This window comes from Uloborus diversus, chromosome 3, assembly GCF_026930045.1.
Source record: "Uloborus diversus isolate 005 chromosome 3, Udiv.v.3.1, whole genome shotgun sequence".
In the NCBI taxonomy this organism is placed as follows: domain Eukaryota; kingdom Metazoa; phylum Arthropoda; class Arachnida; order Araneae; family Uloboridae; genus Uloborus; species Uloborus diversus.
In genome coordinates, this window is record NC_072733.1 from 139,908,142 (window position 1) to 139,923,164 (window position 15,023).

The window sequence follows — 15,023 nt, forward strand, 5'->3', positions numbered from 1 at the left end:
TTTTTTATTGTTGTAAAATAAATAGATGTATGATCAAAATTGAAAATAAGAATTAAAATAAAATATTTGCAGCTGAGAGCTGTAGGTAATCAAAAATTAGATCGTTTGTGACTTTTTAAGAACATTTAAAAACTTCCTCATTTGAATAGAATGTAGGGTATGTCTGTGTCTAGAACTCCATTTTTCTCCAATGCTTAAGAATCGAGCCATTGATCTCTGTTAAAAGTAAGAAACTCATATCCATTCTCAGTTATACTAATGGGGTTGTTTCCGAAATTTTAAAAGTTTTTTTTTTTTCCTGAATGAGCATGCTTAAAAACATGAGATTTAACCAGTTTTTTAAATAATTTGACTTAGTTTAATATTTTTTAAACATTTTTTTAAATTGGTGAGCAGATTGAAATTCATTTTCTACGCTTCTGCACATGACATCACAAGTGATAAAATGCCATTCACCGATGCCATTTTCGCACAGCGCAAATTATCATAACTTGGAAACGCAGTTGACAGCAAAGCGTAAGCATTTGCTCTGATTTTTTAGATTACCATGGCGACGAGAATAAGTCAAGTTCAATGTTTTAATACTTAACTAAGAGAACAAATTTTCGTCGTCATTGTTACAAACCGTTTGCGTTCATTCAAGGCTTAACTTAAGCATATTTCACTTTAAAAAAAGGAGGGGGGTGTAATATTACGTTGTTTCAGGAAAAACATCAACATAGATGAAATTGAAAAGCAAAATTTCATCCAAGTACGAAATTTCCAGATTACTAATTCGTCTCATTTAAGATTGATCAGAATTAAAAAAAAAAATACTGTAAAAATATACACTGTAAATTTAATCTTTATAATAAGTATACGGGTGCATATTTTCCAAAAAAAAAAAACAGAACTCTATCACCGCATCCTCATGACCATTTTTTATTAATGTACCTTCTGTTACCTAATCTAGAAAATCATCAGTCATAATTTATGACGGATGTGAATTTCTTCTCCATTTCCATTTCAGTCCATTTGTAAAAACAAGATACTCAACAAGTAAGGTCCTCGTTCCTCCTCAAACCATAATTTGAATTAAAGACGTCACAATTCAAATGATTTTTCTTTTTTTTTTCATTGTTTTTGGTAACAATTCAAAACCGTAAGCGAAGCGCTGGTATTATGACGGAGAAAGCAAGTTAAGAAATTGTCTTCAAAAAATGCTCGGAGAACTCAACTTGGGATTTGGGTGAGCGGGGGGCATTACTCACCAAAAGAAAAAGTAGAAAAATGGAAATATAATTTACATTATATTTGCATTTTTTTTGTAATTAAAAATATTAAATATTTCGGGAGACGGTGCCCCTCCCCCACCCTCCTTCCAACTACAGCACATCTGAAAGTTCATTCAAGCAAACCTTAAATCTTTACTAATAATAAAGCTGAAAGTCTCTCTGTCTGTCAGGATCTCTCTCCGGATCTCTGTCTGTCAGGATCTCTGTGACGCGTATAGCGCCTAAACCGTTCGGCCGATTTTCATGAAATTTCGCACAAAGTTAGTTTGTAGCATGGGGGTGTGCACCTCGAAGCGATTTTTCGAAAATTCGATGTGGTTCTTTTTCTATTCCAATTTTAAGAACAAAATTATCATAAGACGGACAAGTAAATTACGAAATTATCATAACGTGGAACCGTAGCATGGGCACAAGCCAATTGGCGAGAAAATTCACCATACATTATTTGTAAATATACAGGCGAACCAAAAGACCTTTTCATTTTCTATTACGGGCAAAGCCGTGCGGGTACCACTAGTTGTATAATAGAAGGGCTCGGGGCAGAAATGTGACAAGCCTCAAGGAGTAACTCTTCGATCTAAAATTTTGTTTCTCGATAATTAAAATTGAAATAAACATGACAATAGAATAGGTCATTTGGAGAAAAACGCTTTTTTTTGTATTGTAGAATATAGAATGTATAATACCTTTAAAAAGTTCTACAAATATTTTTTATAAGTTGGAAATTGGCCTACTGAAAAATTCACACCATGTGGCATATCATTCTTGCCTCGAGCCCTTCAATTAGTTTACATCATAAAATAACGAACTGTAAAGTAAAGTATTATTCATTGCAATAGTTAATCTTTTTTTCTTCTCTGTGGTCTTAATGACTTTTACCCGAACGCCGATTATATGAACATTAAACGAGCTGATGTGTGTCTCACATGGCTTCCTTTTACTCCAATTTAATTTCATTTTCCCATTATTGGTAATTTTAATGTGATTCAATAGTATACTCTCTAAATATCACCAACAGTGACCAAATTGAAACCAGATTTAAAAAAAAAAAAAATCGTCAAATTAGTCGCCAAGTTAGCGACAAAACTTGGCGACCAAAAGAGTGACGATATATCGCTAAATTACCGCCAAATTATAACACCACTTGAGTTTCCATCGAAATTAACAATGACCCCCAATAAGGTGCAAAAGACCCTTTAGAAACACCCGAATGCAATCAAAAGGGAAGGTGCACAGCTATACCCCACTAGGAGTCTATGTACCAATTTCAACTTTCTAGGACATACCTTTCTTAAGTTATGCGACATCAGGGTTGGCCGGATTGGACCCAATTGGGTTGGAATCAATGGGTTTTTTTGAAAAAACCCATTTAAAAAAACCCATTATTTAGCCCACTTTTGGGTTTTTTAGAATTTTCTGAGAACTTTTTTTTTTAAATAATTAATTTAAATACTTTTACAATTTAAACTTCTTTTTTATTTCTTCTTCACAATAGGCAATGGACATAAAAAATGAATTTCGAACTTTAATAGTATTTCTTAACTCTTAAGGGCATTAAAAAATGCTTCAAAGATTTTAAATAAATATATTTAACTTTTTTCCTTTAACTGGTCAATAAGGAACTCAAATTATCTTGACTAAGTCCTGTCACGTCAGATTTTCTCGGTATTTGCAGATTGTACAAAGGAAACTACTCTAGTTAAAAGGCTCTCATGTGAATTATTTTCTGCAAACCCAACACGTCACAAAACTCGAATAAACAAGGTATATTTTTTAGAAATTAACAGGTTTTACAAACGGTCAGACAGAAAACGGAATAGGATGTACAGTATTTTCATTATCTTACGAAAAAGTTTAATATTTCTTACTCTGTACACAGAAATAGAAAAACAGGCAACATAAAATTCAAAGAAATGTCTTGATTAAGATGGAATTCAGTAAAAAGGGATTTAAACTACTTGAGGTTCTACAGTAGTTTTGCATAACAAAATGAAATACAATAAAGTAAAATACAAAAAAAAAAAAAATGTTGCAATAAAAAACGAACAAATAAACAATAGATTTTATTACTCAAGAAGTAACTTTGCCTTAACTGTTGGTAATCATGCAAATTTAAAAAATCTGAAACTTCACCATTCTTGAATTTTGTCGTCTTTTATACCCTTCTTCAGAAAACGCTGAATTTTCCAGCTTTTTTTATCAAGACAATTTTTGTGCTTTGTCCATATACTTATGCTACAATATGCTACAAGTACCCTACATTTTCCCTAAAAAAAGACAAAAAAACCCACATTTCTTTTAAAAAACCCAGCTTTAGTTGGGTTTTTTTGGGTTTTATTTAAAAAAACCCAAAAAACCCTGGGTCCATGGGCTTTTTTAAAAAAACCCGGGTTTTTGCCAACCCTGTGCGACATACATACGCACATACGCACATACATACGTACATACAGACGTCACGAGAAAACTCGTTGTAATTAACTCGGGAAACATCAAAATGGATATTTCGGGCGTCTATACGTTCTTAGGTACATATGTACGTGTGGTCGAGTCGAAAAAAAACCCTCAACATTCATTCGGTGGTGAGCAAAATGGAAATTAAGGCCGATTTTTGAGTGAAAGTTTTTTCGCGAATACAATACTTCCTTTTTTGTAAAAGGATGTAAAAAGTGAAGCAAAAAGGGTTGATATGTAACTAACATATGAGAGTAAAAGAAGTCTTTCGTAGTTTTGGTATAATTGATGCACTTTTTGATCTAATAATAAATCATGCATAAAAAGATCACACAAAAGGTAAACATTATTTTTGTGGTAATTACGATATCCATTATTTGGTTCGTTTATTTTTATAAATTATCAATTGAAATGTTTTCAAAATTTGAAAGATTTGAAAATAATATTCTAATTATGAAGAAAACCGTTAAATTGAACATTCAAACAGAATGTGAGTAACAAATTATATTGTTTAAATTGATTTGTTTTCAAGTGCAGTTCAAATGAGAAAATACTCGAATTATCTTTTGTTGCGTGACATTCGCCTCATTTGTTGAACATGATTCATGATGTTCGTTTAGAAACAAGTAATTTCTATACATTAAAAAATAATAATAAGGTCGAAGATATTGTGAAAGGATATCTGTGGTGGGCCTGTGTCCAGGAGACGCCATAGTGCCTACAACCTTGAAATTTTTTTCGAAATTACTTCGAGACCCTGGGGTTTTTTATTTTAAATTTCGAATTAGTTTTTTCTGTAATTAATCTCTTAAACTGAAGTTTCACGTAATTGTTCCAAATTTATCAATTAGTTAGAACAGCAAATATAAAGGTGTCTACTTTAGACTCAACTCAATTCAAGCCCGGAGATCAAGAGCAAAATATTTTTCTAGATACCACACATTTGAAAACGACTTTAGAAACGTACAAAACGGCCGTTTTGCAATGCTCAGGAGCCCCTTAGCACCTATAGCTGTGCAAGTTGGAACAAAAGTTCATTTGGAACCCAGAAAAGGAGTGCTCTTGAAAGTTTTTTTTTAATGTCACGGTTATGCTTACTTCTGCCAAGGTTTTTTTTTTTTTTTTTTTTTTTTTGTCTTTGGGTGAGAGTAGAATTGTGTTTTAATTATGAACTCTATACTTGAATTCTATGTTCTAAGGGACGGAGAGCAAATGAGATTGCGAAGCAATTTTCGGGGGTTGGTGAGAGACAGTAAATTAATTTTAAAGAAAAAAAGTTAATTCCTACTTAAGATTTATGCAAAAATGCAGATTAAAATTGGAATAAACTCATAATTAATGGTTAATTAAGTAATTTGAATATAGAATAGAACATTGCATCATCATCGGGTCTGGGGTCGCATTCTAAATTTCAAAAGAATCAATCACAGGAAATGGGTGAAAATTGAGTTTCAAGGTATTCGAAAGGTAGATGTATAAATAAAAGTATGGGGATTGTAACAGTAGAAAAATGAATAACAACGATGTTTATTTCCTTAAAATGAAAAAACAAATGATTTTTTTTTAATGGATCCAAATTATTTTTGGACTCGGAGGCCATAAGTAATCAAAAAGAAGTCAAAGATCTAAGACAGTAATTCCCAACCTTTTTGAGCCCATCGTCTCCCTACAGAGATTGAGCCCAGTGACTCCTATCACCTCCCCCCCCCCCCCATCTTCTTTGAAAAAAAAAATAAGTTGGCATCAGGGAACATCATTATTGAAATTATGAATGCAGAATTGTGAAATCCTCTTTGTGTAATAATTCGTGACGTGTTTTTCATCCAACAGTTTTTTTTTTTTTTTTTTTGATCATAGAATTTGAAAAAGGCTTTAAAATATTTTTAAAAAGACTCGTAAGAAAAATAGATAGAGGGTATACATATATATATATATATATATATATATATATATATATATATATATATATATATATATATATATATGCACACATATATAACATCTATTGAGAAGGAACATTGGGCATCATTGAAAACAATTAAAAAAAAGAAAATAAGTAAACAAATTACAATGCTGCCTCCTATTCGTCGAATCAATTAATCAAAATGTTCCAAAAAATTTTTTTGAAGGTCACTGCTATGACCTTCGGTAACTTCCCATGTGGGGCGCAATTTCTGGGGGGGCTCCCTGGGTGAACGCAATTTCTTTAGTTCGCCAGAAGTGCTAGACCCCATAGTTACGCTACTGCTCACGATGTATAAGCATAGTAGTTTAATAATGAAAAAAATCTAAATAAGTAGCAATAAAAAAGTACAGTAAAACATATTTTTAGGCGCATAAATTATTTGCACTCCTGTCCCTGTTATCGATATTTGAGGTCTTAAAGTCTGCCGAAATTTTAAGAAAAGACATCAAATTCAGCGAGTTTCGGTGAGAATTGGAAGACATTTTCCACACGCTTTGCAGGCAGATGCAGACAGTAAAGTCGCGTAGTACCTTCAATTTCTCGCTAAGTCTTTAAGTTTGGCGATGGGGACGAGAGCAAATAATTTTTTGCGTCAAAAAATGTCTCGATATGCTCTTTCAATGGAGTCGTTGTCGAAATTTTATAAGTATTTTTTTCTGAAGAGCATGCTAAAAAACATAGGATTTGACCATTTTTTAAAAATATTTGACAAAGTTTGGTATTTTTTAACGGCTACTTTAATCGGTGCGCAGATTCAATTTCATTTTTTTACGCTTCTGCATATGACATCACGAGTGATGAAATGCCGTTCACTGATGCCATTAGTGAAGAGCACACACATACACACAGTATTTAATTCGCTTCTTAACTAACTGGTAACGAGATGGTTGATAGCAAGCGTAGATCGCAATATTTAATTCGTTTCAGAATTATGATAACCTGGAAACGCGGTAGACAGCAAGCGTAAGCATTCAACGCGCGAGTAGAGTGCGCGCCAAAAATCGTAAAGACCACGCCTTATTTGAAAAATCCAACTGCTAAAAAAATTAAAAGTTAAACGTTTTGAAAATAAAAAAATTTCCTCGTTCCATGTTTTTTTGCTCATTCTATCAATTTCAGAGACTAAAAGTAGAGCTTTTGACTGATGGAAACATCCCCATTGTTACTTATTTGAAGTTATTACACTATTACACTATTCGTGAGTTTGGTTCCCTGGAAGGAGCAAGGGTTTCCCGATAAGAGGTCAGGGGGACCACACCACCCCGTGATCTCACGGGTCGAGACCACAGTGACTTGAACTGTGACCGTTTAAAAATTTCCTTATTCGGCAAATTTTGGCTGCCGGTTCATCAAAAGTATCATCATTTAGCAAAGTTTGGAGTTCTATTCGGAAAAAGTATAATCATTCGGCGAAATTTGGTGCCACATTCGGCAAAAATTCCGTTCCGCAAATTAAGTTTCCGCCCTCCCCAAAAATTTAAGTTTGGGGTGCCCCTGGGTAGGAGAGCATTGACATTTTTAGTTGAGGCAAACCTAATGAGATTAGCATCTGCGTAGCCTTCACAATGTGGCCAGGTTAGGTTTGCTCCAACTATAGTGTACTTATAGTTACGTTCTAGCTACCATAGTTGAAAATGATGTATATGAACACATATTAAAGGCTTCGAATTTTGATCCGGATAATCCGAAGATCCGGAAAAAGAAGCGCCGGATAAACGAGGTTCTACTTCACTTACAAATGCCATTAAAAATAGAATACTATTTGCTAAATAATTGCTTGTTTACAAAGTTTTTAGTTTTGCTCATTTGTCGTTATTTAGTGAAAGGTTTGACAACTGATGCGTGACGAAGACTTTTTCTCTGCTTTTGTTCTGAACAGTGATTAGTAAACAATGCGTGCTTAAACTTAAGGCAAAAGAAGTTGAAAAGGAAGGTCATTTAATATTTGTTTTTCCAAAGAATATGTCTTCAAATGATTGAACCGGTACAATTTCAATCACGCTTTTCAAAATCCATGTGCATTAATTGTAGAAAATATTGCATGAATATGCTTGAGAATATACTTTAGAAAATTATCTAGTTTATTAAACTAATCATTGAAGAAATTATTCCTTTGAAAACATGCACATGAAATTGCTTTAATAGGTCTCTTTACAGCGAAACATAGAAGATACGATTTTTGGGTCGGACATTTTTTTGCTTTCTATGTACAGTAGCTAGTTAATTTGTTCTCAGAAATGTTTTCAAATAGTGAGCCGATAAAGTTAAAAATATACAGCTTACACTTAGCGCGGAATTACATTAAAATGTCCTGGTGCAAGGTTTTTTTTTTTTCAATCACGAATTGCTTGTTTTTACTTGATCGTAGTTAAATTCCGGTTCAAAATGTACCGGAATTCTTCCGTACTTATGTTATTCCAATGGCATCTGAACTATATATCTAATGACTGCTATACTATACATTCAAATGGTCTTTGGAATATGTTTATGAGCTTTGGACTATATCTAATAGCACATTGAGTACATCCAATTTGAATTTTAGTATTTTTAATTCAAATTATGTTTTTCGCAATTATGATAGCGACAGCAGACATTTATAGAAAAAATCCAACGAGTAGGATCTTATCACAATGGGGTTGTTTCATTCAGTCAGAAGTAGTACTTTTAGTCATTGAAATTGACAGAATAAGCAAAAAAAAAAAAAAATAATAATAATAATAACATGGACCCAGAAAATTCTTTTCTCATTTTCCCAACTGTTATTTTTTAATTATTTTTTTAAACTGTCCGATTTTTCAAACAAGGCGTGATCTTGACGTCACAAATGATGCTTTTTGGCGCATCTTTGTACCGCGTTTCCACGTTATGATAATCAAGAAGCGAATTAAAATTGCGCTCTATGCTTGCTATCAACCATATCGTTGCCAATAGACGTGAGTTAAGTATTTTGCTCTCTGAATGGCAACACAGAATGGCATTTCATCATTTGTGATGTCATCGGCAAGAAATGTAAACAATGAAAGCTCACCAATTTAAGTAAGTTTTTAAAAATATTACACTTAAACAAATTATTTAAAAAATAGTTAGATCCTATGTTTTTAAGCATGTTCTTTAAGAAAAAAATGCTTATAAAATTTTGGAAACGACCCCATTTTTGATTGCGAGAAACAATTTGAGTTCAAGAAATCAAAATTCAAATTGGATATTTTCTGTTTCAAATCAAAGTTGCAGAATTTTTCCCATTGGTTTTTTTTGTTTAGCTCTCCTTTCTACCCACACCATCATAGTGGTTATTATTATTATGATTGCTTTTCTGTTAGGAAATCTTCAAAAGCTTCGATATTCTTAAGTTGTTTATTTTAGTTGTTTCAAGAGAAATTTTTCAGTTTTGGGTACCAAAAGATTTGAAAGGACAACAGAATCCAAATGAACAAATCATAAAAAGTTGATGTTACATTCTTTTTAAATTTGATCCAAGAATTAAATTAATTTGCATGACATTATGCTTCAAAATATGCTAAATAAATTCCCACTTGAAAAGTGTATCACTTTTTCACTTCAAGAATATCCGGCTACTTGGAACGAAAAGTGTTTAAAATTGTAGTTTCAAATAAATAGTTTCGGGGCCTTAAATACAATTCTTTCTTTTTTTTTTTTTTTGAACTTTAATTCGTGAGAAACATTCAACAAGTTATTTGTTTATTCTCTCAGACCTTATTTGTTACTCCCCCCCCCCCCCAAAAAAAGAGGGGAAAAAATGGTTGACATCATAATAGATTAATTATCTCGTGCAAAATAATTATGTTCTTAACCAGTCCTATTGGAACAATTACTACATAAAGTGCATCAAAATCTAAATAACTTGAGAACATGTACTCACGTTTTATCGCGGGGAGCTTCAGTTTTCTGAGATCCACGAAAATCTTTACAAAAGTCGACATGCAGGAGCCAGATAACTTAAGATCCGAGTTACGTACAAAATAAGGAAGGGCCAACTTCGACACATAGGTAACCATGGCTTCTAATTCCTTCTCAATTTGTTTGATAGTTTTTGGCGCAGCGGTTGTGGACGCATTCGGAGAAAGGGTGACAGATTCTGTCACTGCTGCCGGTGCAACGGGTTTCAAAGACCCCAACAAAATCCAGACTAGAACGATTAAAATCATTATGAGGTATTCTGTGACAAGTCCCATAAAATTGTGACCTTTTCTCTGTTGATTGTATCTTTCAGCAAGTCCCTAATTTAAAAACATGTTCAGTAAAATATGAAAAAACTGCTACTTGCAGAGAAAAAAAAAACTTGCAAGTGAATTTGTTACTTCTAAGATAAATGTGTCTTACTAACAGAAGTAGAAATTTTTTATACAACGTAACGAGATTAACTTGAGTTCAGCTTTTTAAGAAAATCTTCAATTTACTTCACATTTGTTGGCAAAAAAGTTGGATTACTTGCAAAGTGTCCGTTGAAACAAAAAATATGAACAAATTGCAATCAAATAATTTTCTTTTCCTTTTCTTTGAAGACGACACAGCTTCACATTATAATATTCTAATAATCTTCAACATAAAACTTATGAACTTAGGACCGAGTGTCGTTTGTCATTGTGTCCTGTATTTAAGAAGAAAAGTTCACTATATCCATCAGAAAAAAAAATAAATATTCAGTTTAACACTTTCACAGTACACAGACAAGTAACTTTTTCAATTCAAGAAGCTGTTAAAATTTATCTAAAAGGTTTTCGAATTAATGATCACCACAAACTTTTCTAAATTATACAAAACAACTTGGAAGCCATCCCCTCTGGCACATACAACTGTCATCTGGAAAGAGGTTCACGAATTCTGCCAAAAGACCCCATTTTCCAATTTGACCAGACTGATGACGGAATGAGGACCAAACCACGCTCATTGGCTGGTGGCAGAGAAATTAAAAAATGCGAATTCTACAGAACTCAAATGAGCGGAGAAAAGAAAGGAGAAAGTGGTTGTTCACATTAAGATCTATTCCTGTTTTGTTCTTTCACGGTGAAGTGAGTTAGAGTTAGCAATCGATGCCGTTTAATCTCAACCTTGGCCTCTGCGGTTCAATGGTTTGAGGATGGTGGATTTACATTGCCAAAGGAGGAAGGACTTAGTAATTGGAAGTGGAGGTCCGTAATAAGAGGAAAACAAAGCAGAAATATCATCCAAATACACAAGAAAGGACTTTTCTTGGACATGACTTCTTGTGTTAAATGGCTTGAGTAAAGTGAAAATTGGGTTTGTTTGGGAGGAAATTATTGTAAAGGATATTTCGTAAAAGATAATACAGGGTTTTTAGAAAAACATTTTTTAAGAGAAACTATTTAAGCCCTTTATATTTTAATCCTTTTTTATTTTGATCCTTGTCTCATCAAGTTTTTTGGCCAAAGGTAAAATATTACTTAAAGGCATGGTGGCGCTAACATTGAAAACTGAAAATGGCATCTATGAAAGAAAAAAACTCCCAGGGGCGTCAAGGGGAGAGGGAGGGGAGGGGGTAATCTCCCAGAACCTTTGGTTTTAAAACTTATTTCCAATGGTGATATGACAGCTTTCATCCTTATAAGAACTGTTATGACAAAATAATCGCCCTACAGAAGGTAAATTTTGGAGAGCTTCCTGTGGCGCGAAGTTGAAAATCTTTGCAGAACTACGAAAGGTGTACACATAGAAGCAGGGGTGGACTGGGTCCCTCGAGAGGACGCCAACCTTGGGAAAAGAAAGGTGCAAAAAGAAAAAAATAGTTGCTAAAAAAAGAACGAAAGAAAAGAGAAATTAAAAGCTAGGGAAAATTTAACAACTAAAAGAAAACGGTGTCAGGCTTGAGGGCGCAATGGCGCATAGGCGGGAGGGCGCATCGGTCCGCACGCCCGATGCGCCCCTGCATAGAAGTGCATTAAATTTGACAAAAAAAAAGATAAGGATCAAAATGAAAAATGAATCTGGAAAGGAAAAGTCAGAGAAATTTGCCAGGAGAGTTTTATAAAGTACGTGTAAGAACATGAAATCGCATGTACTAGGAAATGAAATTTTGAAGAATTTTAATGGAATATTTTATAAATATTGTCTGAGTTGAACTCAGGGAGGAACAGTGTATGAGGGCATAAAATTTCAAAGACATGTTAGAATATTTTTGCTAATAAATGAGAGTAGAATATGGAATTACGAAGAAGAAAAATACATCAGGGCATGAAATTTTAATGGAACGTTTTATAAAGAAGGCCGGAATAGAGCATGGAATTGAGCAAATATTGCACGGAGATTTGGTGAAGTAAAGCGTATATTGGGGTAGCAATTTTAGACATTTGTTAGTGTGCACAGAAATAACTAAGGAAAAAATATAAAGCCATGTTTTTATTATTTAACATAAGAAGTCACAATAAAAAATAGTTTTGCATTTAAACAAAGTGAAACTTGTTATCACATTAATCTTTATTTATTAACCGCATATTTAAATACCACTTCAAACGAAAATAGGAAAGTAGAAATATATTAACTCCTCAATAATTAAAGCATTCACTTTTTTAAGACTTTGCAGAGAACAGTTTATTGGAGAACAAAGAAAATCTTTAGGAGCTTTTTCGACGGAGAAAGGAATTTGACCTCCAAGGGAAAAACACTTTGTAAAGAACAACGTACTTAGTATTTCTACAAACAATTTTATTTCATAAATTTTAAATGTGTCACATTTCTGTAATTGATTCTATGGGGGAATTATCCCGATTTCTTTCGAAATTTTCATCATTTCATACCCAAACCACATTTTTCTACTATAATAAGAATAGAAAGCTTTTCAAGCATATATCGAAAGCCCGGTTATGACATCTAGAGACTACAGTTTCGTGCTTGTTATGGACTCATTAGTGTGGAATTGCAGGCAGGGGTCTTCCGATTGAAGCCTTCAAACTAAGCTAAATGTATTCAGTTAATTACCGCTCATTAGCCAGGGCTAAAGCAGAAATACATGAAATACACCGCCAGCTCAGTCATTTCCAGCCGAGGACTGCAATTTCGCTACCAGTTTGTTTGCACTCTTGGCTTCCTTAAGAGGTTTTCCATCTCCAGCTCAGTCACTTTCCTAAGCCGGGCTTATGAGGCTAAAAAGCACGAAACTGCAGTCCTCGGCTGTAAATGACTGAGCTGGCGGCGTATTTCAGGTAAGCTAAATGTATTTAGCGCACCAGGTATTTCAGGTAAGCTAAATGTATTTAGCGCACCAGGCACCAGCCAGAGTCCGCAAGCAATGGTAAAATAACTCCTAAAAACCCGGATACACACATAAGGCTCTCAAGGACGAAACTGCAGTTTCTGAATGTCATTACCGGGCTCGTGGTATGTGCTTGCAGTTCCACCTTAGCCTTGGTTTAAGGGCGGTAACTTACAGCTTTTTACCCAACTTTTTGCATTGCCTTGTGATAATTTTACTCTCAAAAATAGGTTGAGAATTTGAAGTCCGTTTTCAATGGAGCGTCGCAACCCGCCAAGCATCGACAATTTTCTCACCCACATTAGACCTTGAACCACGATTTTCAGAACCTTGAGCTCCAAACCTCCCCCATCCCAACTAAAATTGCTGGTTACAGCTTCAAGGCATTTATTGTAAGCAAAATCCGTTGGCCGTATTTCCTCCTTTACCACTTGGAAATTCGATCACTGAAATACAAGGAAGTTTTCCCCCCGATTGTGGACGATTAGGCTTGCTTTCCAACGCGCATTTCTATTATGTGCCATTAAAAAATAAACTTCACGATTGCTCTTAGGAGACAAACGTGACAGTTTAACCATAAGCGTCCGTTTATGTCATGAAATATCTGATACACAGCTCCATTAAGTACTTCACAGACGTCTATTACCACGAATGGATTCGAAGTAAAGTTTGGAATTTCCCGGAGTGGCAGTAATTTGAAGAAGAGAGCTGCTTCGTAAACAGCAGCGGGGAAAATACTTTTAGTACCACTCTAGTTCCTTAATAGTGGGTGACGTTTCATAATATAAGGAAAATCCTCAGAAAACCTTCGCAGCTTCTGCCCCCTTTTTTCCCCTACTTCTTTTTCTTTTTCAATTTGAATTGAAGTTGTAGTTAAGGTAGTTTTACTCGCTCGATTTGACATCCGTGCTTATTCATACAATCTGATGTAGGAATCCCTAGGCAGAGAATGGGGTTGTTTCCTTCAGTCAAAAGTAGTACTTTCTGTCACTGAAATTGATAAAATAAGCAAAAAAAAAAAAAACATGGACTCAGAATTTTTTTTCATTTTCCCAGCAGTTATTTTTTAATTAATTTTTTAAAATGTTCGATTCTTCAAACAAGGCGTGGTCTTTATGACGTCACAAATGATGCACTATGGCGCATCTTTCTGCCGCATTTCCACGTTATAATAATCAAGAAGCGAATTAAAATTGCGCTCTACGCTTGCTATCAACCATATCGTTGCCAATACACGTGAGTAAAGATGTGAATTAAATATTTTGGACCGTGAATGGCAACACTGAATGGCATTTCATCATTTGTGATGTCATCGGCAGAAGCGTTAAACGATGAAAGAGAACCGATTTAAGTAATTTTTTAAAAATATTAAACTTAAAGAAATTATTTTAAAAATGGTCAGATTCTATGTTTCTAAGCATGTTCTTTCAGAAAAAAATACTTTTAAAATTTTGAAAACGACCCCATTGATGCGTCTGAAGCTATTTGTGAGACAATAAGAAAGGGGAAGGGAGAACACGGAATGGAATAAACTTGAGACTTCTAATAATTGCTGCAGGAACAGCATTCAGAAGAAAATAAAAACTTCTAGGGTTGTCAATAGGGCAACGATGATTTTGTTTATATTTCTGAGGAGATATGTAGAATAAGATTATATTCAGTAATAAATCTCACAACACTTAATTCACGTTTTAAATAAAATAAGTTTATATTCAATAATAAATCGCACAAAACATAATAAACGTTTTAAATAAGTTATCTTCCTTTCTATGGGTTTATTATAAATAGTTCTCTCTTATGGATGTGATACATGATAAATGAAGAGGTGATTTTAAAAAAGAGGTTAATCACAAAAAATCAAGTAGTGAATTGAAGGTTTACTCTTCTTTAGCCACGTAAAAAACACATCATAAAGTAATTTATACATTTTTTTCCCACATTTCGTATAGGGAAAATTAGTTCTCTTCGAAAAGAGTTCAATCAATTTTAGCTCTCAAGCAAATAGGAACTATTCCTCAATGAACTAATAAAGGAGTTGTTTTTTGTTTTCTGTGATCAATTGCCACAGGCCATGCCAGTAGTAATTTTTTCAGTTTTGAGATTC

At 33.9% G+C, this 15,023-nt stretch overlaps 1 protein-coding gene across 1 annotated transcript in view; it reads right to left on the minus strand.

Annotated features, from left to right (window-relative positions):
- Positions 1 to 9,707, minus strand: part of LOC129218962 (uncharacterized) — a 30,419-nt gene extending 20,712 nt beyond the window's left edge. The window contains exon 1 of the mRNA XM_054853282.1: positions 9,572 to 9,707. Coding sequence (XP_054709257.1) covers positions 9,572 to 9,707 — 136 coding nt within the window. The remainder of the gene's footprint in view (positions 1 to 9,571) is intronic.
- Between the last annotated feature and the right edge of the window lie 5,316 nt (positions 9,708 to 15,023).